This window comes from Notamacropus eugenii, chromosome 1 (genome assembly GCF_028372415.1).
Source record: "Notamacropus eugenii isolate mMacEug1 chromosome 1, mMacEug1.pri_v2, whole genome shotgun sequence".
NCBI lineage: Eukaryota > Metazoa > Chordata > Mammalia > Diprotodontia > Macropodidae > Notamacropus > Notamacropus eugenii.
In genome coordinates, this window is record NC_092872.1 from 493203625 (window position 1) to 493229467 (window position 25843).

The window sequence follows — 25843 nt, forward strand, 5'->3', positions numbered from 1 at the left end:
ATCTTGGTTGTACATAGCTGTTTGTGTATTCCCCTTTGGAGGTGCGCTCCTTGAGACTGAGAGTAAGGGCTCTCTGCTGCTTTTCTAGGACTTAGTACAGTGCCTAGATAATTTGTTGTTTGATTGCTTTTCAGTCCTGCTGGACTCTTCATGACCCCATTTGGGGTTTTCTTGTCAAAGATACTGTAGCAGTTTGCCATTTCCTTCTCCAGCTCACATTTGATGGATGAGGAAACTGAGGCAAACAGGGTTAAGTGACTTGCCCAGGGTCATAGAGTTACTAAATGTCTGAGGCCACATCTCGATTCAGGTCTTCCCGACTCCAGGCCTGGCATTTTATCCACTGTGCCATCTAACTGCCAGGAGTATAGTAGGTGCTTAATATTAAATCTGACTGTTGGAGACTTTGGCCTAACTATTTTGCCCTCTAGGGGCAGAGTGAGGAGTTACCTTCTTAAAAATTTCTAAGGTACTTCCCATACCCCAACTTCCCCAGCTGTTTCCTTAAGGACATCCCTTCCCCTGAGGATTCAATGCTCAAAAGTGGAAGTAGTTGAGAAGAGAATGAAAAGACATCTGGGATGATGCATATTTTTACTACAGACAGATAGCAGCTGTACACATTCTGAGGGGTGGGGCAACAACCATAAAAAAATCCATTCTTACCGAAATGCCCCAGAATTTTCTCTGTAAACACTTTGAGGCTGGGGAAAGAGGGTGAGTTTTGACCATACTCCATTCCCTGCAGAGGATGGCCTCTCCAGCTCATGGTCGTCCCCTCAGCTATGGTTCCAGTAATAGCTACTGGGGTTAAGGGTGCAATATACCAAACCCAGAGGCTCCAGCCCTGAGAAAGGGACATCCCCATCTCAGGGGATGTTCTTTTGAGAACCAGCCCCTACATTGAGGAGAACAAACCAAGAGTAGGGAGCAGTGAGAAAACAACCCAGCTCAGGTTCTTGTATCATGAAGGTAGGAAAGAACCTTAGGAGGTTACCAATTCTGGCTCCCTCATTTTAATAAGGAGGAAACTGAAACCCAGGAAAGCTAAGTGATTTGGTCCAGGTCACACATGTAGCAAGAAAGAGGGACATGATTTCAACTCAAGGCTTTGCTCACCAAAGGAGGAAGGGGGCAGTGGAGAGAGGGAGATGAGGCAAGGCTGAGGGAAGGAAGCTTCTTTCCTGCCAGAGATGGCTATGAAAGTTGTCCTAATAGATATTTCTCCCCAGAGCCTGCATGGGGAAGTTCTTCTGCCTTGGTCATGTTTGGATGCTCAGTGGTCAGAGAAGGGCGGTGTCCTTGACACTGCCAGACACTTGCCAATGGCAGAGGCTGTCTGGAGTTTCTGCCCATGGCAGAGGCATTCTGATGAATCTCTGCCTGCACCAAGGCAGAGGATGCCTGGAATGTGTGCCTGTGCTAGGGCAAGGGCTATGAAAAGACTCTATGCCCCCACAGGGGCAAGGACTGTCCATGGCATTTACATCTTTGTCAGCAGGATTAAATGAAGGTGGAATCCAGCTGGCTGGTTTCCTGATGGCTTCGAGCTCGAGCCTCAAACAGCTGCTTGATGAGGGCTGACTTCTCTTGCTCTAGCTGTGTGATACGCTCACTCTTATCTGTCACCTCCTAGGGAGGAAACCACAAGAATCAACGACTGTCTGGGCTCCTCCCCCATTTCCCAGTGCCCTCTTTTTCTCCCTTATCTCCATTACACCCTCTCATGCCCTTCACTTCACCTCTGATCCCCACCTTTGTTAGGAGACGATTTTGTTCCTTCAGCATGAGTATGGTCTGTTGATGTCTCCCAGAAAGAGGGGATATGGTGGGGGTAACAGAGACAGGACTGGGGACAGTCTGGACCTGCATGAGAAGGACATAAGGAAAGAGGACAAGTGTTCAGAGACTGATGATAGACCCAGTAAGGAAGTCCTGAAGAATCCCATTGTCTCTTCTTCCCCATGGGGAATGTCACCCCAAGTCTGATTTGAAGGGGGTACCATGCCATAGTCCACCATGTAAAGGCAAACCCTTGTGTACATCCAGAGGGTCCATTGGATGGAAGGCCTCTACATCCCTGAGAGGCAATACTGTGTAGTGAAAATAGTACTGGATTAGAAGCCGAGAGACCTTTGTTTCAGTCTACCTGGGTGACCTTGAGCAAGTTATCTCCCTTTTGTGATCCTCAAGTTCCCCTTTTGTAAAATAAGAGGACTAGACTCGATGATCTCAAAGGTCCCTTTCAACTTAGATATCTCATAATTCTATCATTCTATGATTTCAATATACCTCTGGTAGGAACCAGGGTGGGATACTCAGTGGACCTAGAACTGAAGGTCCTTGGGAAGGATATCTAGGAATGTTTAGGAAGGGGCTCAAGGAGGGACCACTCACCCTTCCAGCACAAGCAGCAGCTAAGAGCTCCCCCAGGCACCGAATAACTTCCTGTAGTTTGGGCAAGAGCTGACCCAGTGGGCTGGGGCTCCCCTCAGCCCCAAAATCCTGCAAGTAGAGTTAAGGTCAGAGGTCAGGCCAGCCTCTGGGGCAGAGGGAATATCCTAAGAACTATCTGCCAAGGGCAGAGATGAGTGCTGCTCTCTAGGAGGCAGGCATAGAGGAGGACTCACTGTGCTCTTCTTGTTCTTAGTCAGGTGGCGCTGTCGCTCCTGCACCCACTGGAGCTGTTGGTGGTACCAGTCCCTTCCCTGGTCCATCATCTCCAGCCCCTGCAGGAGGGCATCCTTCTCCTGTTCCAGCTCCTTCATCTGCTTCAGCTGCAACACATAACCAAGAGAGAAGCAGATATTTATACCATGTAAAGGCAAACTCATGTGCACATCCATACAGAGGGTCCATTGGATGGAAGGCCTCTATATCCCTCCAACTTCATGCCTTCTCCAAATGGCACCAGTTCCCCAGGCTCTTCCCTATCACAGCCAAGTTCCTAGAAGGAGGATTCTTCTCACCCCTGATGTCCTTGGAGGAATGGATCTTCCAGATGGGAAAGAGATAAAGTATCTTCAAAGAGGCTTCCAGTTCAGACCCACTGTACCTGGAATAATCTTAGAGCCACCCCAGAGCAAGAGGCCTGGGAAAAGACATTACTCCCTCCTTCCTTTCTGTCTCTTGCTCTTGTTCTGAGATAAAAAACAAACCAATGCTACCATCACTCTTGGAAAGAGGATAATCATCTGCCCTGTCACTCCAATCACAACCCCTGGAGCCCCTCAGACGAAGTTCCTTTCTGGGTCCCACTCTCCTATATGTATTGTATCCCTCTAAAGGAATGTAAAGTCCTTGAAGGCAGGGATTTGCCTATTACTTAGCACTTAAGTGATTAAGAAATGCCTTCTTACAACACAGCTAATATGCAAATATGTTTTGTATGACTTCACATTATAACTTGACAACATATTGCTTGGACGAGGGACAGAAGAGAGGGAGAGAATTTGGAACTCAAAATTTTCTAAAATGAATGCTAAAATTTTTTTATATTTAATGAAATAAATTGTTTAAAAAATAAGTGTTTTTTCATTTATTTATTCTCCCCACACTGATGCCCTACCTCCTTGCCCAGGTGGTAACATAGGTCAGTACTTGTGATGGACACTCCCTGTTCTGTCTCTCTCTTCCTTATCTATCATAAGGTGGGGATACCATAGGACAAGCGCATCTTACCATGTCATAGTCCACCCCATTGGTGATAGTATGCCGTCGCTGCTCTCCCCGGCCCCTGGGATGCCTCCCAGACGCGCCTGCTGTACAGTTTTCACTATGGCATCGTCCCACAGTCCAGACATCAGTGCCTGCATGGGAGAGAGATGCGTGTGGCTGCCTGGCTCTTTCCAAAACCAGCTCTCAGCTTGGCCTCCATAAGGCTAGCTAGCAGCTGCCAGTCATGCCCACACTTGGCTCTGGCTGCACCTGGTTCCACCTCCCCACCTCCCCCCACCCCCCAAGGCCTGCTCCATACCATCTGTGTGGTGAAAACTAGTCTCAGCACAAACCACATGGGTGAGGCATAAAAGTTGTCCCCCGCCCTCCTGGCAAAGAAGAAATTTGGGGAAAAGGTTGTATTCCCTGGGGGCTGGGAAAGGTAACCCAACCTTTTGGGTTCCTTATACAGGGAATTTCCATCTCCTCGCTGTGAACCTAGAATGGTCAGGTTCACATATTTCATTCCAGAACTTCTTTCTAGCTCATCTCCCAGGTAGATTTTCCCTCTGGTTTTTCTAATCATACAAATTTATTTCCCTTCATCTCAGTCTCCAGGTCTTCTAAACCTCACTTCCTGAGTGTCTCAGACCCTCCTTCCTCTTTTTTCCCACCAGCAGGCCCTGACTCAGAGTCAGGTGAATAAAGGAAGCAGATATTTCTACATCTGTTTGATATGGATTTGGCTGCTTTTCTTACTTGAAGGTTTTGCTGCTGATGTTTTATCTTTCCACCAGCATCAACCTACTGTCCCAGAACTGTCTCCTTAGGCTTCCCTAGACCCACCCTCTAATTCCTTAGTTTAGCTTCTCCATTGACTCTTCACACATTCACTCTCATTCAGTTTGTGTACCTTTGCTTACTGCATTTCCCCAACTTAGCATACCCTTCCCCTCCATTCCCTATACAGATTCAACTCATTGTTTAAAGTCCAGTTAATCCATGAGACCCACCTTGACTGCTCTAGATAAAAGAGGTTTTCCTTTCTTAGAATTTCTAGAACACTTGAGGTTTGGATAGCCATCATCATAATCCATCACCATCATCACTGTGTCTGACTTTTCATGTGTCTGAGCCTGATCTCCCCAAGCAAACATGAGCAGAAGCTGCATTTATATCTTTTTTTCTTTTCTCCATCATAACCTTACACAGAGGACCTCAGAAAGGATTTTCGAATAACAGATTGATATGCTTTCCTCTGACCTCCTTCCCACTTTGCATTTCCTAGCAGGATCAGGGAAAATTATCACTTAATTACCTAGGGCTGGAGGCCCAAGTAGCTGGTGTTCCTTTCACATAGGAAAGGGATATAAGAATCTGATGGGTTTAAGTGTGGGGTCAGTAAAGCTTCCTTCATTGTAGGTTCTTTGCTGGCATTGGAGGCCCCTAGCATAGGAGTTCTTAGAATCATGGACCCCTTGAAGCCTAACATAGCCTAATGACGTCTAATGAAGCCTAGAGACTCCTATCAGAATGTTTTAAGTACATAAAATACATAGGAACACAAAGGAAATCAAGTCTGTTGAACTATAGCTATCAAAGTATATTTTTAAAAAATACAAATTCAGGGATCCTTGTTTAAGAACTTCTACCCTAAGGGGAACTGAAGGTAATCAAATCAACAACTGCTAATTAAGTACCTACTATGTGCCAAGTGCTGGGGATATAAACACAATGAATGAAATAATGTGGACCTGGGACTTGAAAGTCTTAAGGGAGTGAATAAAGTCTCACTAATGCTTTCTCCCAAATGGGCTAGCCTTCCCCATATCTGTGAGATTTCCTCTCATTTCAAGGAAAATTGTTGTTATATTCACTCTTATGACTCTTCTAAGTAGGCTAAGATCCTATTTCTGAGAGCGATTGAGGGGTAGTTTGAGGGAAGCTATGGCCAGCCTCCCTGATGCCACCAGAAAAGTGAGGAATACCCTCAAACACTTCCAGATTTTATTAGTGGCCTATGGATCAGATATCCTAGTACTTACGTAAATAAAAAGCCCATTGGCACCCAACGTTTCAGGAAGACACAAACTGTGCAAAGAGAGGTCTACTCATAATATATTCTGTGGGACTCTAGTGACAGATGACCAAGGTGCTGGTTAGGGACTGGACTTGAAGTTAGGAAGACCTGAGGTTTAAATCTTCCTTTAGATACTTACTAGTTGTGTGACCCTGAGAAAATCACTTAACTTCTTTGTGCCTCAGTTTCTTCATCTGTAGAATGAGAGAGTTGGCCTTCAAAGTCTCTTCCACTTCTAAATTTATGATCCTGTGATCCTGAGGTTCAAATCCTCTTCACTTCTGGGAAGCAGGCCAGCCTTTAATGAGGGGGAGCAGAAGGCCCTTGCTCTACCAACTGTGGGGGACCTCAAACTTAGGGCAAACAACAGTGGCATAGGCCTCCTGGGCTCAATGCAGGTAGGAAAGGGGAAGTTGGTAAAGGTATAACAACTGCACAAAAGTCCCAGCAGGGCAAAGCTGTGGCCCTCAAGGGCCCAAACAATGAAGGAAAGAGAAATGGGAGACAATAGAGTAAATATGCAAAGGGGGTGGGGAGAGAAGGTCCTTTTCATAGTGGACATTTCAGTGGTGCCAGGCCTGGAATCTTGGAACCTGGAAGGGCTTCCTGAGACATCCTATGTCCCAGATCTATCTCTCTTCACCCTTTACCAGGCAAAGCAACTCTGAGTCAGGCTCTGTGTTTCCTGCCTCCACATGCTATCCTACTGGCATCAGCACAAATTGCTTGGTCCAAGAACTCAGTTCACCAGGAGGACATCACAGTAGACTTTCTGCTCCCTAGAGGTGAGGGTCCCACCCAAGTCTAGGGCTTGCCCTAGAACAGTGGACATTTGGGAAAGGGGCACAAAGTACCTGGCAATAAATAGGGTATACATGGGAAGATTGAATCTGCCCAATGCGTGGTACCAGCAACTGGTGTGGTCACCATGATTCCCAAAGAGACTTTGAGCCACATGACTGCTGGTAATAAATGGACAAGAAGACAGACAAGAGTGATATGGGCAGGAAAAAGGCAGCCTTCTCCTTCTCCAATGTTCTTAACCTCTAGCCACCTTTCCTCTCTCCTCCAATTTCTACCCTATACTTAGAGACCTATTAAACTCTCAACTAACATTCCTGGAAGCTCAGAGCCCTCATTTCTCTCACTACGCTTTCATTTCCCCTACCTCCCTTCCCCCATGGCACAGGTTGGGAGTGCAGGAGGGATCGGAAACACTGCTGAATGGAAACTCTGCACCTGCCTGGGCACGTGTGTAGGCTGAATGGGCCAAGTAGGTTGACTTTCAGTAGGACCATCAGCTGATCTCGGAGCCCAGCCCGTGCCTTAACCTATAATCCAGATACTTGTTCCCTAAGGAGGGGTCTGTGGGAATGGACAGTGCTGGGCATTCAGCTCCCTCCAGCCTTTGCCAATGGCCCAGGAAGTCTGCACGATAAGACTCTGTCTTTCTTCCCCATCCCCACCCCCAAACCCAAGCTTGAGTGCTCTAGATGAGTTTCTAAACTCAGACAGACATCCACCTGGACTATCAATGAACAAGTCCACAATTCTTTGACTGGGAGCAGAAGGCTTGCATTTATTATGAATCTACTTTCCCCTTCAAGAAAATGTCTATTCTTGTTATTTCTCCCCCCCCCCTCCCCAATGCTGAATTACAAAGGAACTCCAAGACCTGGGTTCTAATCCTGATTTCTGCATAACCTTAGGCAAGATTTTTCTGTGCCTCAGTTGTCTTTTTCTATAAAAATGGGAGAAATAGCTCCTGTCTTACCTACCTCCCAGGGATGTTATAGAAATAAAACGAGATAATGGAATTAAAATATTTAATAAATACAAAGTATAATTACTATATTATTATTACCTGGATCTTCTGTCCAAGGGCAGGTCTATGTTAGACCAAAAATTCACTTTGAAGCCCTTGAAGTCCCATGTTTGGTTCTGCTGTTTATGTAGCAAAGGAGAATCATTAATTTTCAGGCTTGGACTTGTGTCTGCATAATCCCTCAAAAAGAATTCTTCATCAGCATTTGGGAAAAATGCCCCCAGGAATATTCCTAGGATGTATAACTCCATTTTGGGTAGTGGGAGGAGGAAAAGATAGGCTTATTTCTAAGTGGTTTGAGAAGAACAAGAAGGTCATTTCCCTACTGGAGTCCCTCAATCCCTGGGGTGGCCCAGGTAGTGAGAGATGTTCCACAAGAACCCTCATGGGAACTAAGGCCCTAGGCAAAGTGAATCTGAATCCAGGGCAGGGAGGACCTCGGAAAAGAATGGTCTGGGAACAAGCCAGCCTATCCCAATGGGTGGCTCCCCTAGCCCTCTACCCCCTACACCCGGAGTCCTAACAAGGTCCTTCTCTGGTTGGTGTAACTCAGTCTGACTCCTGGCATCACAGACAAGAACCTCATGCATGGTAGGAGCTGAGATGAAGAGGAATATGCAGACTGGCAGGAAAGGGGGCTGAGTATACAGACAGAGAAGAGTAGAGAGGTCAGGGTCCTCAAAATAGACCATGTTCAGCAACGCTGTCGGGGTGGGAGGAATGAGGGATAGAAGGACAGAAGGAAGGAGGAAAGAAACAAATTCTCTGTAGACTCTGAAATACTTCTCCCTCCCCCATCAGCTTTGGGTCCCCAAAGCCTTCCCCCCCAATCTCTAACACCCCTCGGTCCTCACCTGCATCGCCACTCAGACTTCGCTCCAGGATCAGTCCTCCGGGGCTCTGAGGAGCCTGGCTCTTGGGCCGCTCCAAATCCCCAGGGTAACACCCAGCTTCCTGAGGGCTGGAGAGCTTCTCCAGACTCCGGGAGGAACAGCTCGAGCCCGCGTGGGGATAACGAACTCCCGAGGACAAAGGTTTCTTTTCCAGCAGCGTCCGGGGCTCGTCTGCGGGTGCGAAGATGAACCGCTGGTGGTGCTTCTCATGGGCCAGTTTGCCCCTGCCCTGGCCCGAACTAACCTTACAAATCCCAGGACCCGTGGGAAGTAGCTTGGCTTGGGACGCCTGGCCCCGGGAGCCCTGAGGGGCTCTGGCATGAGGGGCCCCATTCTCAGCGCTCAACAGCGAAGTCCTCAGTCCTACTACAAACCTCTCGAAGGTCAGGTACCCGCTGGCTGGGGCAACCTTCCTCAGCCCTTCCAGCACACCCCTTGGAAGCTCTCTCGTGTCTGCCCCTTGCCACCGGGACTCAATCTCCAGGAGGTGGACGTAGCCCCGCCGTCGATCATCCAGAATGTCAAAGAGGGTACGCAGGCTCTGCAGGAAGGCCCGGGGTAGCCCCTCGGTGCTGAACTCCTGCTCTGGGGCCGTGGGCAGTGCCCGGCCACGCTCAGAAGCGATCACGGCCATGGGCCAGCAGTGAGGGTCCCCAAGTTCCAAACAATCTACAACGTTCCAAAACCCCGGGAAAGAAGAGCGAAAGGATGGGGGGGAGAGGGGAGGGAAGGGAGGGAGGGGAGGGAGCGAGACTACCGGGGAAAGGAGCTTACAATAGTTTCTTCTTTTTGAACCAGACACTTCCTCGCTTGCGTCACCAGCTCATTAGCACTTTCAACAGTCATTGGCTAGAAGGGGCACCATCCCTTCTTGGATTGGCTAAGATTCAGACTGAACCGGTTTGATTTTCCAGCCAAAAGAGAAACGGAGTGGAAGTGCAGAGGGCCAGATGCTGAATCCCAAGCTCCTCTACTTCGCAGGTGCAGACCCAACCCTCTGATTCGATTGGGATTTAGGGGAGAAGGTGGGTGAAGTTAGAGAGGAAGTGACTGGATGAAGGAGCTGGGGTCCCCTTCCCAGGGTACCATAGATCCCCCTAAGTGGAGTTCAGTCCTAGGTCTCTATTTTGTATTTAAGCTCCCCACTTTTTTTTTTGGAGGGGAAGCATCTCTTCTGTTTCCTCCTTTAGAAAGAACACAGTATCTCAGAATTTGAGTTTTAGAAGGGACCTCGGAGGTTGTGATCCCACCTTTTCGTGATCAAGAATTCCTTCTACCACTTCCAAAACAAGAGGTTATTTAATCTCTACTTGAAAACCTCCAGTGTCGGGGGACCCACCTGGAGGCAACTTTGGTGCAGCTCTGAACAGTTAAAAAAATTTTTCCCCTATTATATCCTAGCAATATCTGTCTTTGCAATTTCCATTACTTCTATTTCTTTCCCTCAGAACCAAGGAGAACACGTTAATTTTCAGTTCACAGATGAGACCTTCTAGTTTCTTCAAAATATCTCCAGTCCCCTTACCCCAATCTACCTCTTCTGGACCATGTTCCATCTTGTCAATGTGCATAATGTGGTACCCAGAACTTAAAACTGTATTCTTTTTTATTATTATTATTTTTTAATGTTTAACGATCACTGCCATACAATTGAGATTTTATCCCCCCACACCTACCCCCCACTACCCCCCTCCCTCCCCACGACTGCATACAGTTCTGTATAGGTTCTACATATACTTTCCTATTGAGTACATTTTCACTATAGTCATGCTATGTAGTCGGACTAAAATAAATGGAAGAAATCATATAACAAATCAAAACATGATACACAAAAACATACACATACACAAACATGATCTGCTACATTCTGCTAATGACTTCCATATTTCTTTCTCTGAGTGTGGAAGGCATTTTGCCTTAGAGAACCACCATTGGGATTTTATTATTATTTTTTTAAGAAGTTCTTGCATTATTACAAAATTCCAAGTCTACCAGAAAAAACTCTCACACACTGTGGTCGTTGCTGTGCACAAAGTTCTCCTGGTTCTGCTCCTTTCACTCAGCATCAGGTCATATAAGTCCTTCCAGGCCTCTCTGAAGTCTTCTTGTTCATCATTTCTTATGGCACAATAGTACTCCATTACATTCATATACCATAATTTATTCAGCCATTCCCCAATTGATGGACATCCCCTTGACTTCCAGTTTTTGGCAACTACAAAGAGTGCTGCTATAAATATTTTTGTACATGTGGGACCCTTTCCCATTTTTATGATCTCTTGGGGATACAATCCCAGAAGCGATATTGCTGGGTCAAAGGGTATGCACATTTTTGTAGCCCTTTGGGCATAGTTCCAAATTGCTCTCCAGAATGGTTGGATGCGCTCGCAGCTCCACCAACAATGAATTAGTGTTCCAACTCTCCCACATCCTCTCCAGCATTTATCATTTTCTTGTTCTGTCATGTTTGCCAATCTTATAGGTGTGATGTGGTACCTCAGAGTTGTTTTGATTTGCATCTCTCTAATCAACGGTGATTTAGAGCATTTTTTCATATGATTATAGATATCTTTAATTTCTTCCTCTGAAAATTGCCTGTTCATATCCTTTGACCATTTATCAATTGGGGAATGACTTGTGTGATTATACATTTGAGTCAGTTCTCTCTATATTCTAGAAATGAGACCTTTATCCCCAAGCTTAGCTGTAAAAATTCTTTCCCAATTTAAAACTGTATTCTTAATGTAATCTGATCAGATTAAACCAATGCCTTGATTGACACTTCTCATCTCACTCTTTCTGAATCCGAAGTTTATTTCAAAACAGTGTAGTAATACTATTAGCTTCTTTGGTTTTCATTTCACACTGTTTAGTCAGTTTGAACCTATAATCCAGAACATCCTTCCCCCAGCTCAGTTTGTCTTTATTTGTTGTTTTCACACAAACTTTATATTTGTTTATCTTAATAATCCCAGAGCATTGTTGTAGCCTTTGAGATACTTTGAGGTCCTAATTATGTTATCCAACATCTTAACCATCCCTTCTAGATTAATTTCATAAGCTTTCCTCCTGTGCTGGACTCTTTCCTTAGCAAAGGAAAGAATTCTGAGAGGAGGAGGTGGCAGTCATTTGCTGGAAAAAATCCTAGAGTAGGAGACCTTATTCTGTCATTCACCTACTGTTTTTGACTTTCCTTGCACCTCCAACACTTAGCACAGGGTTTGGCATATAGTAAGTACTTAATGAATGCTTATTGCTTGATTGATTGCCCTTCTCTGGTGTCAGTTTGTACAAGACCGTGTGCAGGCATAGTGGTGGGGAGGGGTGGAGAGTACAAACATGAATGTGATTTGGTCTCCATAATTGTGAAGCTATCAGTGCACCCAAAACAAAAGACATGAGTTTTAGTCTTAACATCATTACGCTGTGTAGTAGAGCAGGGAGACTTAGAGCAAGTTACTGATCTCTTATAGGGCTCAGTTTTCTCTTCTGTAAAATGAGTGAGTTATATTGAGGTTTCTTCTGCCTCTGACATTCTCTTAGTGTCAGAGTTTATTCATCTGTAGTAACACTTTACATTTACGTTGCACTTTCCAGTTTACAAAGTGCCTCCATAGATACTGTCTTATTTGAACTTCAGAATTACTCTGTGATGAAGGTAGGAATTATTATTCATTCACTTTTGCTTCTGACTACCACCTCCTTCAATGAACCCTCCCTTCTATCACACACCCCCTTTCCCCTTTTAATAGAGAAAAAACTGAGTTAGGAAGAAGTAAAGAGACTTTAGGTAGGTCATAACTTTTCTGGACCTCATTTTTCTCAGCTGTAAAAAGAAGGTCCTGGATTAGATGAGCCTTCCAATATGATAATACTGCTAGTAACTTGAAAAGTTATTGGGATTCACATCCAGATCTCTAGATTCCTCATCATAGAAACACATTTTGTCAGAAATAATATTGTCGTTGCTGTGGCTGCTGTTTGTCCTTCATTTTCAGAGGACCAGAGACATCACTAGGGTAATGTCCTACCTGTTAGTGAATTGGATTTAAGTGAGGTAGAGCTGCACAAAGTCATTAACCTATATAATTTGAATTCAACTACCACCTTATTTATAGCTGAGTAAGTAATTTGTCACACTGCAAATTAGTGGCAGAATTCCTAGTCCAATGCTCAATGCACTGCATCATGCTGCCTCTGTTTTAACCTCGTCTATCTAATGTGAGCATCAGACTAAATAATCTCTAAGGTCCTTTACACCTCTGGCATTTGGTTAGTTTGATTCATTCAATCAATCAGTATTTACTGCCTGCTGTGTAGGGGACATGAAAAGAAATATGACACAGGAATGGCTTTTGTGGGGTTGCTTTTGACTCCTACAGAAATCATATTCAGCACTGGACAGGGTTATCCAATATTTAACACTGTATCTTGCACAGAGTAAATGTTTAATAAATGAATGAAGAATAAACATACCTATGCAGAAGAGTCAGAGCCAAACCAAGGGAGGTGCCAATATTGAAGAACCCATAAGAGAAGAAACCATCTGGTGTAGACAGAGAACTCCAAGGTGTTTTGTCTAACAGGGGAATGTGCTGCAAAGAATCATCCACACATCTCTCATGGCCCACTGTGACAGTACTGATCAGGATGTCGTCAAACAAATGATTCCTTAGAATCCACTGCCCTTAACTTTCACTGCCAAGAGCAAGATCTAGGTGTATTCCTCAATTCTGTAATCTTGGCATGGTGGCCTTTCCCCTTTAATTTTCTCTAGTCTTCCTCCTTTGTAGTTTCTCTGTCATAACACATATATTCAGTTTGCCATTTAAGGTGAAAAGAGACCTTATTACAGTGTGAGGAATCTTTGAGCACACATACTATAATGAATGGTAATTTACAAGCATGCAACTTATTCACTGAATCCATTTAACACATTGATCAGGTTTTTTACTTCTTTTTTACTTGCCTCTGTTTTACTTCTCAAAAAATTGGTACTAGATTTTTGAAGCTGAGCATCATCTCAGGTTGTTACATGGTCTGAGATCTTTATTCCTTTATGTGACCTTTGCCCCTAATACCTGCTATGAATGTTTGCTCTCTACTACTTTTTAAACACTAGTCTTGCCTGGATAGGACCAGCTGGAATGTGAAAGCCAACCTCTAGGTTTCTACCTGCCAAACTTCTACAGCCCTTTCTCTTTTGGTTCTCCAAGAACCAGCCAGATCCAGAGACTGGAAATAGGGGAGGAGCATATATAAGACAGCACAGTCCTGTCATACTAGAAGTACACTTCTCAATCAGAAAACTCTGAGGGGTAATGGAGCCAGACAAGCAATGACTGTGCTGCAAATCTGTTTGGGAATAAAGCAGGGGTTTGTCCAAGGGAATCCAGGGATGACATCAGACATCATTGAAATGAGTGGAAACATTTTTGTAGCTGAGGAAGCCACAGCTGAGAGCTGCCTCAGCTTGGGACAAGGGAGCCTTGTGTTGCCATAGAACGTTTGCATAGGAGAACAAGGCTCTTTTTTGCAGCTGAGTCTTGGGGGCGGGAGGGAGGGAAGTCACTCCCTAAGCATCAGGTGGCCCCTTGGGGATCCTTAGGTGTGTGGGAAAGAGCCAGGCTAAGGGGCCTTGGCTACAGTTCCAGAAGTCAGTCACTGTTTATTGAGTGCTGAGCATGGGCCTGATATCAATCTAGACACTGCAAAGCAACATACAGAATAAGAAGTGACTAACTTGGTCCTTGCCCTTGGAGAACTCAAAGTGTTGTTGGGGAAATGTACACATATAAAAGGTACATCAAATGTGTTCTCTTCCATCTCAGGCATTAATCATTTTATCGATTGTCCTTCAAATAAACTTCTCCATTTGCTGAGAGCTTTTCTTGGGGTATCTCCCTCATCAGTAACACAGGAATTTGGCTTTGCTATGTATTATTGATTATGTCAATAGTAAACATTTATGAGGTTTATGTGTATTATTATGTACTACAAGCTCTGCTCTGTGCTTCTCTTTGGTCATTAATAACTAGGCAGAGTGGTAGAATGGAATGTGACTATCAGAAGTCCTGGGGTGCTAATGGTTACTCATGCTCATAGAATGAGAGGGGCATTTCTTTTGAACAGATTTGAACCAAAGTAGGCAGATGATCGAACTGTCCCCCTCTATTCATTCTTTGCTGCCCTCTTCCCCATTCTTGGTCACCATGTCCTAATGAGCACTGGGGAGAAAGAAATATTGCAGTGTTTCCTTTAGCTACAGGTACTCCTGGGTAGATGAGCCATAGGCAATTGATCAGTCAATATACATTTATTAAGCACCTCCTATGTGACAGGTCTAGAGAAGGAAATGGCAAACCATTCCAGTATCTCTGGCAAGAAAACCCCATTCTGGGTTCATGAAGAGTTTGACAATTGGAGAACTAAACAACAACAAATGTGGCAGGTACTGTGCTAAGTGCTAAGGGATTTAAAGAAAGGCAAAACACAGTCCTTGCCCTCCAACAGGTGACAACCTAATGAGAGAGAAACTTGCAAACAATTATGTACAAACAAGCTATATGCAGGATAAATAGAAAATAATCAACAAAAATACTAGAATTAAAAGAGATTGGGAAAGTCTTCTTCTAGAGGGTGTGACTTTGTTGGAGATTTGAAGGAAGTCAGGGTGTTGATGAGGAGGGAAAGTATTCCAGGCATGGGGGAGGGAAGAAGAGTAGAGACAGCCAGTGAAAATGCCCAGAGCCAGTAAGTTGGACTGTCTTGTTTGAAGAACAGCAAAGAGGCCAATGTCCCAGGGTGGGTGGAGGGGAGGTTGGAAGGCGGAAGATGTAAGGGGAGAAAGGGAGAACGAAGTTTTTTTTTTAGCTACACTTCTTGGGACTCCAAGTCCCCTTTGCAATAGCGTCCCAAGTCTTAACTTGTTACAACTAAGATGAGAGGAAAGCTAGAAAATGTCTTCTAAGCCCTGGGATGTGGAACCAGGTATCCAGCTACCTTCAGATCTACTCTGATTATTCTTCCTCCATGCTGACCCTAGAAACTTCTTTGCCCAGGAACAAGTACCCTCCATTCACAGAACCAGTGCCCTAATGCTCAGTCTGCTTCCCGAGTTCCCTACCTCTCTCAAAATGGGGAAGAATCATAACTAGTCTTCCCTGGAAGTCATTGGGGAGCCTCAGGACAAATAACTAAACCCAAGGCTTTTTACAGGTTGAGAGATTAAGAGATGGGGCACTATCCATTCTCCCTTCACGCCCACCCCCTACCACGGTTTCCAATTCTACCCAGTCTCTTAAATCCTGGGCGAGTGAGACGGTGAGAAAAAGCCGAACCTTCCTCCCTGGAGAAAGTGCTGGCCAGAGCAGCAGAATCCCCCCCATGGGGCAGGAAGGAGCAGATCCAGTGTTTTAGGATTTAACTCTAGGCCACCTAGTCTCCCTGTCATCCAGCGGGTGACAGTAAAGTCCGGGGCTGCTTCCACTGGGAAGCCCAGCAGACCTTAGCACGCCTCGACGAGGTTGGTCCTAGGCATGCGCGCCTGAAACTTTTCAGGGGTAGGAGGGGCGGGGAGGAAGACCCTTTAGCTGACCCAGGCTAAGGAGCCGGAGGCCCAACCCGCAGGTAAGGGGAGAATATTTACTGGAGTTGGGAGCCTCTAGATCGCCTGGCCCGGGAGCGCGTGACATTAGCTCAGTTCCTGGACGGGTCACGAGTGCTCTGTGCAAGCTTAAGGCGGGAGCCCACGTCCTGGAGCCGCCGCGACCTCCCGGGGACGTTCCACGAGCTCCGGCTTCTGCTGCTGTTGCTGCCGCTGGGGTCTGGGGCGCAGGCATGGTGTCCGAGGAGGAGATCCGAGCCAGGCTGGAGCGGGCCGGGCAGCCCCATCTCCTGCGCTTCTGGGGTGAACTGCAGCCGGCCGGCAGGGCGGCCCTGCTCCGCGAGCTGGCCATGCTGGACCCGGACGAGCTGAGGGAGCACTGCCGGCGGGCGGCCGCGGCCTGCGCCCAGGAGCAGGGGCCTCTGGAGCATCTGGACTCCAGGATGCGGCCGGTGCAGCCCGAGTTCCTGGGCAGCGTGCGCCACAGCGACCCGCGGACCTTGCAGCGCTGGGAGGAGGAAGGTAAGACCGGGGTGCGAGGTCCGGTGCGAGGCCGAGGGCCGGGTAGGCTAGAGGGGTCCGGAGCTGGACTCAGCTTGCAAACTTTGACTTTAAAGGCATCCGCCCAAGCCTGGGGCAGTGTGGTGCAGGGGAGAGACTTTGGAGAACCCTAGGCCCATTCTCACCTCCACTCTACCACCTGTGTGACTTTAAGCAAAGTGCTTCGTCTCTTGGAGCCTCAGTTTCCTGATCTCTAAATGGACCGGGTGACCTGGGAAGGCCCTTTCCGCCCTAACTCCTATTTTCCCTTTGACCTTTTGGAATGCGAGCAGGGAGAGGCACCCTGGGGCATTGCCACTGCTACCTGGCTGACACCTGCTTTTTATCTGAACCTCCGAGCCTGAGTTCTTTCAAATCTGTAAGCCCGCCTCCCCGCCCCCTGGAGGTTCGGGAGGAGCTCGGGTTACCCCACCGAGACTTGAGGCCGCTGAGGTAATGGACCAGTCACTTCCAGAGGGGCGCACAGTGGACCCCTAATACGTGGTTGCCGACGGACTGGTTTCCTCATCTGTAGTATCTCCTCCAGTGCTGACATTCCATGATGTGACTCTTCTTTAAAACTTCGGTGGTTAAAGTCAGTTCCTGTGCTCCGAGATAAGATTAGGAAGGGTGGGACGGGGAGGACTGAAAACCAGTTGCTGTATGGATGAGTAGATCAGCATGAATCTTTTACTTAAAAATGTTTACCGCCCACTGTTATTCCTGCTATTATTTGATAATAGTTCTAGAAATGGCTGCACTAGCAGTAAGAGAAGGGAAGGAAATTAAAGACTCAAAGACAGGCAACGAGGAAAGAAAACCATCCCTAGGTACTGATATGATGGCTCACCTTGTTGGGGCGGACATTGATTGAATACTGTAACCAAGGCACCCCCATCCCGCTAAAGTAAGTGACAACATGGCATGCTCTGTTACCATAACCCAGTGAAATCAGTCTCAGCCATAGATTTTAGGCTAAATAAATAATATTGGGCCACACTGCCCAGGAATAGCCTTCTGATTCACTGAGGTAACTGACAGGTCCTGTATAAAACCAAGGCCCTTGGGGAAGAGAAAAAAAGTTCCACTTAAACTCCTGAGAAAGAATTGATTAGTGAGGAAGGAGCAGATGTTGCTCTGTGTATCTGTCTTCCCTCTCTCTACCAGACCAGAAAAGACTTTGTGAACTTCAGATATCTAGGATTTTCCATTTTCCCATCACCGTCTTAGCAGTACCCACTGAATCAACTGGGTCAGTGTTGTTGTAAGGATCTAATGTGATAACATTTGTAAAGCTCTTAGTGTAGTGTTTGTCATATCATAGGTACTTGATAACTGCTTAAGTACCTATGTGATTTCAGCCAGCTAGGTGACTCAGTAGGTAGAGTACTCAGCTTGGAGTCAGGAAGACTATTCTTTTCAAGTTCAAATCCAGTGACCTCAGATACTAGCTATATGACCCTGGATGAGTCATTTAACCCTGTCTGCCTCAGTTTTCTCATCTGCAAAATGAGCTGGAGAAGGAAATGGCAAATCACCATTCCAGTATCTTTTCCAAGAAAACTCCAAATGGAGTCTGAAAGAGAAATGACTGAGCGATAACAAACATATATAGTGTAGCAGACCTGAGGTCCCAGATCTGGAGGTAAGGAAGTCCTGAGTTCAAATTTGGACTAGACACTGTGAGACCCTGGGCAAGTCACTTAACTGCTGCCTGCCTCAATTTCCTCATAAAATGGGAATGATAATAATATCTAATTCTCAGCATTGTTATGAAGATTAAATGAGATAATATTTGTAAAGCGCAAACACTTAGTGCTATATAAATGCCAGCTTTATAGCTATAGTGTCTGCATTGGGAGCCCGCCACAGACTGGACTAAGGTTTAAGGATCTGCAAAGAACCTAGAAGAACTATACCATACAGGAGGGAAACATCTTGAAGACTCCAGAAAAAGGGCTTTCAGAAGCTGTGAGTTAACCCTTTGCCAAATGTGGTCTCTAAGTATGAACATATTTGTCCCTGGACCCTATGTACTTGTAGGAGAGTGTGCCACAGACTTTTGGGGAGATGTTTTGTACCAACTGTTCCTATGATACCACCCCAGTAAATACTAATACTAAATAAATCTGGCTGACTAATGGATAATCAGCTGACAGTCTTGTAGAGGAAGCAGTGCTGGGGACTCATGAGCTATACCACATTAGAAATACACTCCTTTTTCACTCTGGATTACCCCTAGAGCCCTGAGGGGACATAGTAGTCATTTTCGGGAAACCCAGCTTGTTAGTAGGAGTGGAAGTTAGGGATAGTTGCCTGAAAATCTGTGCTACTCTTAGAAAAACAAAATACAACACCTAAGAAATCAACAAAGAAAACAGTTGAGAAAATACCATCAGCGAAGTTGAAAGCTACAGAATAAACCCACAAATATAACTACAAAATGTATTAAATATTTAGGAGTCAATCTGCCAAAGTACATTCAGTGCCTGTATGGATTTAATTAAAAAATGCTTCTTAAATAAATACTAGCTTAAATAATTGGAGGAAAATTCAGTACTCATGGTTGTGCTGTGTCAATATAATAAAATTTATGATACTAGCAAAGTTAATTTACAAATTTAGTGCTATACCAATCGAATTGCCAAAGAGGCACTTTACAGAGCTAGATACAACAATAACAAAACTCTTCTGGAGAAACAAAAGATCTGGATTATCTAAGGAATAATGAGAAAAAGGTAGTAATGATGGGGGGAGAGGAAATAGCACTTCTAGGTCTCATACTTTATTATAGAACAGCAGTCATCAAAACCATTTGGTGTTGGATAAAGTAATAGAAAAATGGATGAATGAAACAGACTAGACAGGGAAGCATCAGAAATAATAAAACTTCAATACTCCAGGGTACAATAAACATAAAGCCATGAATTACCTAAGAAAGAATTCTCTATTTGATAAGAGCTTCTGGGGATAATTAGAAATCAGTTTGGTAAAAATTAGAATTAAATCAGTATCCTATATCTACAATATCTACAGTAAATTCAAAATGTATACATGACCTAAATATTAAGTGTCACATCATAAAAAATATTAGAAGAGAAACAGGTAACATACCTTTTACAGCTATGAGTTTGGGGCAAGTTCTTAAAGGGACAGACACAATTACAAAAGATAAAATAGGTAATTTTGATTACATACAGATGAAAAGCTCGTTCATGAAGGAAATTAATGCATATATAAGAAGGGAAGTTCTTTTTTCAGGAAAAAGTCCATATTAAGCATCTCTTAGAAGGGTTTGATTTCTAAGGTAAATTAATTGCTAACAAATGGTTGTTGTCCTTCGTTCTTGAAGAGGACCAAAATGCCATCACTCCAGTCAAGTTTCAGTGTTTCCAACTGTGGCTGATTAGATCAATACAAGCTCGGAATGCTCAACCACAGGTTGGGCACAAACAGTCCGTGTGAACATTTGGGGTAAATTCTCTAAATCTGTGCATCCTGTATTTCCTTGGAACTGTTTCAATTCTGCTTTGCTTATAGAGCACGGCACCTTCTCTGATGTAGGCAGGCCATTGTGTGCCAGTGTCTCCCATGTCACACAATCAATTCCATACTTTTTAAGAGAGACCTTGAGAGTGTCCTTGTATCCATTCTTCTCACCACCATGTGAACACTTGTCCTTTTGAGTTCTCTGTAAAACAGTCATAACAAATGTGTTAGACAGAAAGACACTTTATTTCCCTATGACCTTTTGGAATGCAAGGAGGGAGAGGCACCCTGAGGCAGTGAAAGCTGCTACCTATCTGGCAACGGTTCTTTGTCTGAGCCTCCAAGCAATGAATTCTTTCAAATTTGTGGGCTAACCTCTCTGCCACCTAGACAGTAGGGAGGAGCTCAGGTTGCCCTACCTTGAGACCTGGAATAGGCTTTTAAAAGTGCCATTGGATCTCAAGAGAAGGAAGACGGTGTAATGGACAAGTTGCTTCCAGTTGGGCACATAATGGACCTTAATATATGGTTGTTGACTGACTGATTAGTTTTCTCATCTGACATTCTGTGATCTAACTCTTCCATAAAACTTTAGTGGTTAGAGTCAGTTCCTGTGTTCTGGGGTAAGATTAGGAAGGAATTGGGCGAGGGCTGAAAGCCATCTCAGTGTGGATAAGTAGATCAGCAGGGGCTAATGAAGCTTTTACTTAAAAAATGTTTGCTGCCTGTTTTTATTCCCTCTATCATTTCATAAAATTCTAGAAATGGTAGCACTAGCAGTGAGAGAAGAGAAAGAAATTAAAGACTTGAAGACAAAACAACCATTCTACAATAAGATAAGAAGATCCAAAGATATAAACAGTTTTTAAAAGAAGTGAAAATTATTAGCAACAATATAAAAGAATACCTCAATCCCTAACAAGAAGAGAAATGTGAATTAAAGCAACTCTAAGGTTTCACTTTCCACTCAGAATATTAGCAAAGATGATAGAGGACCTGAATACTCAGTATTAGAGGGGTTGTGAAAAGACTGGCTCACTAATGTGTTGGTGGAGCTGTGAATCAACAGAATATTTTGTACAATAAATTAGAAGGCAGTTTGGAATTATGTAAATAAAGGGAATAAAATGTCTATAGCTTTGACCTAGAGATTCGACTGTTAGACATGTACCCCAATGAACTCCTTGATAAAATGAAAGGTTTTATAGATTCCAAAAACATTTTTAGCAGTATTTTTGATGGCATCAAAGAACTGGACTCACGACTAGTAATCAGTTGGGGAATGGCTAAACAAAGTGTGGTACATGATTATAATGGAATATTACATTGATATATTGCTATAATAAAGGATGAAAAAGGAAGTACAGAAAAATGTATATGAACTGAGGCAAAATAAGGGAAGTGGAGCCAAGAAAACAATATATGCAATGACTATGACAATGTAAATTGAAAAAAAGCAACAACTACAAAACAATCAAAACTGAATATTGTAAAATTATAAAGAAAGAGGTTGGCCCCAAAGAAGACATATAAGAAGACATATTTTGCCCCTCCTTTTCAGAAGTGGTTGTCCTATCATCTAAACTGGCTATCATCCTATGTCTCTTCCCTTTCATGACTAAACTTCCTTAGAAGGACTTCTACAATTAGTGCCTTTACTTCCTTTCCTCTCACTCTCTTTTTAAGTCATTGCAGTCTGACTTCTATCTCCTTCAACCCAAACTGCCCTCTCTAAAGTTACTAACGATCTCTTAATCCTCACCCTTCTTGACTTCTCTGGAACCTTTGACTGACACTGTTGATTTCCATCTTCTTGATACTCTTTTCTTTCTAGGTCTTCATGATGCTGTCATTTTACATTGCTGTCTTTCTAACTACCGTTCTCCTCAGTCTCCTTTGCTCGGTTCTCATCCAGATCATGCCTGCCCATCAGACATGTTCCTCAAGTCTCTATCCTGGGCCCTCTTATCTTCTCCCTTTACACTATTTCATTTGGTGAACTCATTAGCTCCTATAGACTCAGTTAGCATCTGTCTCTCTGAAGATGATTCTCAGATTTATTTATTTAGATTTAACCGTTCTCCTGACCTCCAGTCTCACATCTCCAATTACCTGTTAGGTATCTCAGACTAAATGCCCTGTAGACATCTTAAACACAACATATCTGAAATTGAATCTTCTTTTCTTAATTGCCTTTTTACTAGTTGAGGGCACCAATATCCTCCCAGTCACCCAAGTTTAGTCAGTCAGTAAGTAAACACATGCAGGACAGGCACTGTGCTAAGTACTAGGTACAAAGAAATTCAAAAGATAGGTCTTACTCTCAAGGCATTCATAGTCAAATGGGATAGACAACATGCAAACAACTATGTGCAAACAAGCTGTATATAGGATAAACTGGAAATTATCAACAGAGGCAAAGATTTACTGTAAAAGGTAGGATTTTAACTGAGACTTGTAGGAAGCCAGGGAAACTAGGAGGTAGAGATGAGGAAGCAGAACATTCCAAGTATGAAGAATAGCCTTTTACTGGCTGGAGTCTGGAGATGGAGTGTCTTATTTAAGGAATGGCAAGGAGACCAGTGTCACCAGATCTTAGAAGTACATGAGGGGAGTAGAGGAAAGGGTGGGGGAAGATGGTGTAAGGTATATTATAAAAAGATGGAAAAGGTAGGGAGAGCAGTTTATGAAGGGCTTTGGACACTAGGGGATTTCATATTTGAACCTGGAAGTGATAGGAAACCACTAGAGTTTACTTAATATTAAGGTTGCATGATCAGAAGGATCACTTGAATGGTAAATGGACTGAAGTGGGGAGAGATTTGTGGCAGAGAGGTCCACCATGAGGATATTTCAGTGAAGAGACTTGAAGTGATGGGAGCTTACCCTAAACTGATGGTAGTGTCAGAGGGGAAAAGAGATATTACTAAGATAAAGTTGACAGAATTTCATAATAGATTGTATATCAGAAGTAAGAGAGAGTGAAGATAACATGTAGATTGTAAGTGTGAGTGACTGAGAGGATGGTGGTGCCCTCAGCAATAACAGGGAAGTTATGAAAAGGGGAGGTTTTGTTGGGAAAGATGAGTTCAACATGAACGTATTGAATTGAAGTTATCTGTGGGACTTCCAGTTTGAATGTCCATTAAATGGTTGGACTTACCATCCTGGAAGTCAGTAGAGAGTTGGATAAGAGGATTGAGAATCCTCAGCATGGTTGATGTTGCTTAGCCTTCTTGGAAGAGGACCATGACATCAAGAAGGTGATGCCATGACTTACAAGTGAGTTGGATTTAAGTGAGGGAGGGTTGTGCAAAGTCACCAGTCTCATTTTTTTCTCCAGGGCCATCTGGGTCCAGTGGCAAGGTGTAGATCAAGACAACTGCATATGGCCCCTCATCAGCATAGAGATGCTAATTGAATCCATGAAAGCTAAAGTGAAATAGTATGGTGAGGGGAGAAGAGGAGACCCAGAATAAAACCCTTTATGATACTCCCAGTTAGTGAGCATGACTTAGATGCAGAAAGCCTCATTTGATTCTTCCATCCCTGCTATCAACTTCTGCCTTTATGGCTAAACTCTTTAAGTCTACAATAAATAACTCCACTTTCTCTCCTCTTTCTTAATTTCTTACAGTTTGGTTTCTGACATTATCATTCCACCAAAACTGCTTTCCCCAGAGTTTCTAATGATATACTCTCTTCTCTCTAGGTTTTTCCAGATACCACTGTCTCCTAGTTTTCCTCCTACTCACCTGACCTCTCCTTCTGTCTCCTTTTATGAATCCTCTTCCAGATTCCCTCTAATCATAGGTGTCCCTCGAGGTTCTGTCCTGGGCTTTCTTCTCTTTTCCCTCTATACTACTTCACTTGGTGATCTCTTTAGCTCCCATGCATTTAATTACCATCTCTGTGCTGATGATTCTCAAATCTACCCTTTCTGCCCCAGTCTCTCTGCTGATGACCAATCTCATATCTCTAACTTCCTTAGACTTCTTAAACTCTTTATGTCCAAAACAGAGCTCTTTATCTTTTCCTCCAACCCACTCTACCCTCTACCTTCCCTCTTACTATGGAAGGCAGCACCATCTTCCCAGTCCTTCAGTCTAGGAGTCATGACGGATACCTCACTATTTCTCACCAACTATATCCAAGGTGTTGCCAAGACCTGCCTGTTTGACTTTTTAACATCTCTCAAATATGCCCCCTTTTCTCCTATGACCCTGCCACCACTCTGGTGCAGACTCTCATCAGTTCACATTTGGATTATTGTAATAGCTTGTTGGTGGGTCTGACTGCCTCAAGTCTCTCCCCACTCCAATTCATCCTGCATTCATCCGTTATTTTCCTAAAAGTCGGGTTTGATCATGTCAAACCCAATCCTTCCCCCCCAATAAACTCCAGTGACTTCCTGTTGCCTCTGGGAGCAATACAAAATGTTCTCTTCAGCATTTGAAGCTTTTCTTAAACCAACCCCTTTCTACCTTTCGAGTCTTCTTCAAAACACTGACCTGGCTGTTCCATGAACCTGACCCTCCATCTCTAGGTTTTTTCTCTGGCTTTATCACATTCCTAGAATGCTCTCATCTTCCTTTCTGACTATTGACTTTGGCTTCCTTTAAGTTCCAGCTAAAATCCCACCTAATACAGGAAGCCTTCCCCAACTCCTCTTAATTTCAGTGTCTTTCCTCTATCATTTCCCATGTATCCTGTATGAACTTGTTTTGTATATATTTGTTTTCATGTTGTCTTCCCCATTAGACTGAAAGTCCTAAGGGACTTTCTTTTACTTCTTTTTGTATCCCCAGCACTTAACATAGTACCTGGCATATACATAGTAGGTGCTTAATAAATGCTTGTATGATTTGATGGAATGGGCTTTCTCCTCTTTCCTGGAAGGGAGGAGTCTGGTACTAGATGGAATAGCTTTTGTCCTCTTCACAAAAGAAGGCAGAATACCAGGCAGGAGACCTGGAGCAGTGAAATAACTTTTTCTCCCCTAATCTCAAAGGCAAGAGACTGATGCATGATGGAATGGTGTTTCTTTTCTTTCCCTGAGAGGCTGGAGACCAGGTAAGAGAGCTGTGCAAATGTGTTTTCCACCTTGTGTCAAAAGCAGGAGACTGGTTTGGAATGGAATAGCCTTCCGAACCTAGAAACCTAGGTGTTATCGTCTTTGACTCCTCATTTTCTCACACCAATACCCCCTCATATCCATTCAGTTGCCAAGCACAGTGAAATTGACCTTCCTAACTCTTAAATATGCCCTCTTTTCTCCCCCAATGCTGCCATCATCCTGGTGCCTGGACTATGCAATGCCCTGCCAAAAGTCTCTCCCATTCCAGTCCATCTTGTGGTCAAAGTGTTCTTCCAAAACTGCAAGTTTGACCAGGTCGCCCCCATCTCTCACCCCTGATTCAATAAACTCTAGTGTTTCCCTCTTATCTCCACGATCAAATATAAAATCCTCTGTTTGACTTTTAAAGCCCTCCATAACCTGGCCCCTTCTCCCCTTTCCAGTTTTCTTGCACTTAGCTTCCTCCATACTGGTATCCTTGCTCTTTTTCCAAACACATGACAGTCCATCTCCTGATTCTGGGCATTTTTACAGGTTCTCCCTTATCCTTGGAATTCTCTTCTTTCTTACCCCCCACTTTCTGGCTTCTCTAGCTGCCTTCAAGCCTCAGCTAAAGTCCCAACTTCTATAAGACTTTCCAAATCCCTCTTAACGCTAAGACTCTGAGATTACCTCC

The 25843-nt window shown here is 44.2% G+C and overlaps 2 protein-coding genes and 1 long non-coding RNA gene across 4 annotated transcripts in view; 1 reads left to right on the top strand and 2 right to left on the bottom strand.

Annotated features, from left to right (window-relative positions):
• Positions 1–577: 577 nt before the first annotated feature.
• Positions 578–9248, bottom strand: SAPCD2 (suppressor APC domain containing 2). 2 transcript variants are annotated; one of them, XM_072633098.1, is made up of 6 exons: positions 8417–9248; positions 3682–3809; positions 2631–2777; positions 2398–2505; positions 1756–1866; positions 578–1632 (listed from the first exon to the last, which is right to left on the bottom strand). In XM_072633098.1, the coding sequence occupies exons 1-6, from the start codon at positions 9087–9089 to the stop codon at positions 1504–1506; spliced, it is 1296 nt and encodes a 431-aa protein (XP_072489199.1). In that variant the 5' UTR covers positions 9090–9248; the 3' UTR covers positions 578–1503. The 2 variants fall into 2 exon arrangements, with proteins under 2 accessions (XP_072489199.1, XP_072489200.1); XM_072633099.1 differs by lacking the exon at positions 2398–2505 and having other exon boundaries at positions 8417–9239.
• A 6503-nt stretch (positions 9249–15751) lies between these two features.
• The window catches only part of UAP1L1 (UDP-N-acetylglucosamine pyrophosphorylase 1 like 1), a 34658-nt gene continuing 24566 nt past the window's right edge, over positions 15752–25843 (top strand). The window contains exon 1 of the mRNA XM_072633108.1: positions 15752–16583. Coding sequence (XP_072489209.1) covers positions 16295–16583 — 289 coding nt within the window. The 5' untranslated portion in view covers positions 15752–16294. The remainder of the gene's footprint in view (positions 16584–25843) is intronic.
• The window catches only part of LOC140519750 (uncharacterized), a 41854-nt gene continuing 35364 nt past the window's right edge, over positions 19354–25843 (bottom strand). The window contains exon 3 of the long non-coding RNA XR_011972277.1: positions 19354–20292. This is a non-coding gene — a long non-coding RNA (uncharacterized lncRNA). The remainder of the gene's footprint in view (positions 20293–25843) is intronic.

What these genes read in the sequence shown, in the direction of transcription:
- SAPCD2 (XM_072633098.1), bottom strand. Translation starts at nt 9,089, where the DNA reads ATGGCCGTGATCGCTTCTGAGCGTGGCCGGGCACTGCCCACGGCCCCA. An exon ending in CTAAGAACAAGAAGAGCACA is followed by an intron (nt 2,506 to 2,630) that starts GTGAGTCCTCCT and finishes CTCTACTTGCAG; the next exon opens with GATTTTGGGGCTGAGGGGAG. An exon ending in CTGCTGCTTGTGCTGGAAGG is followed by an intron (nt 1,867 to 2,397) that starts GTGAGTGGTCCC and finishes CTTCTCATGCAG; the next exon opens with GTCCAGACTGTCCCCAGTCC.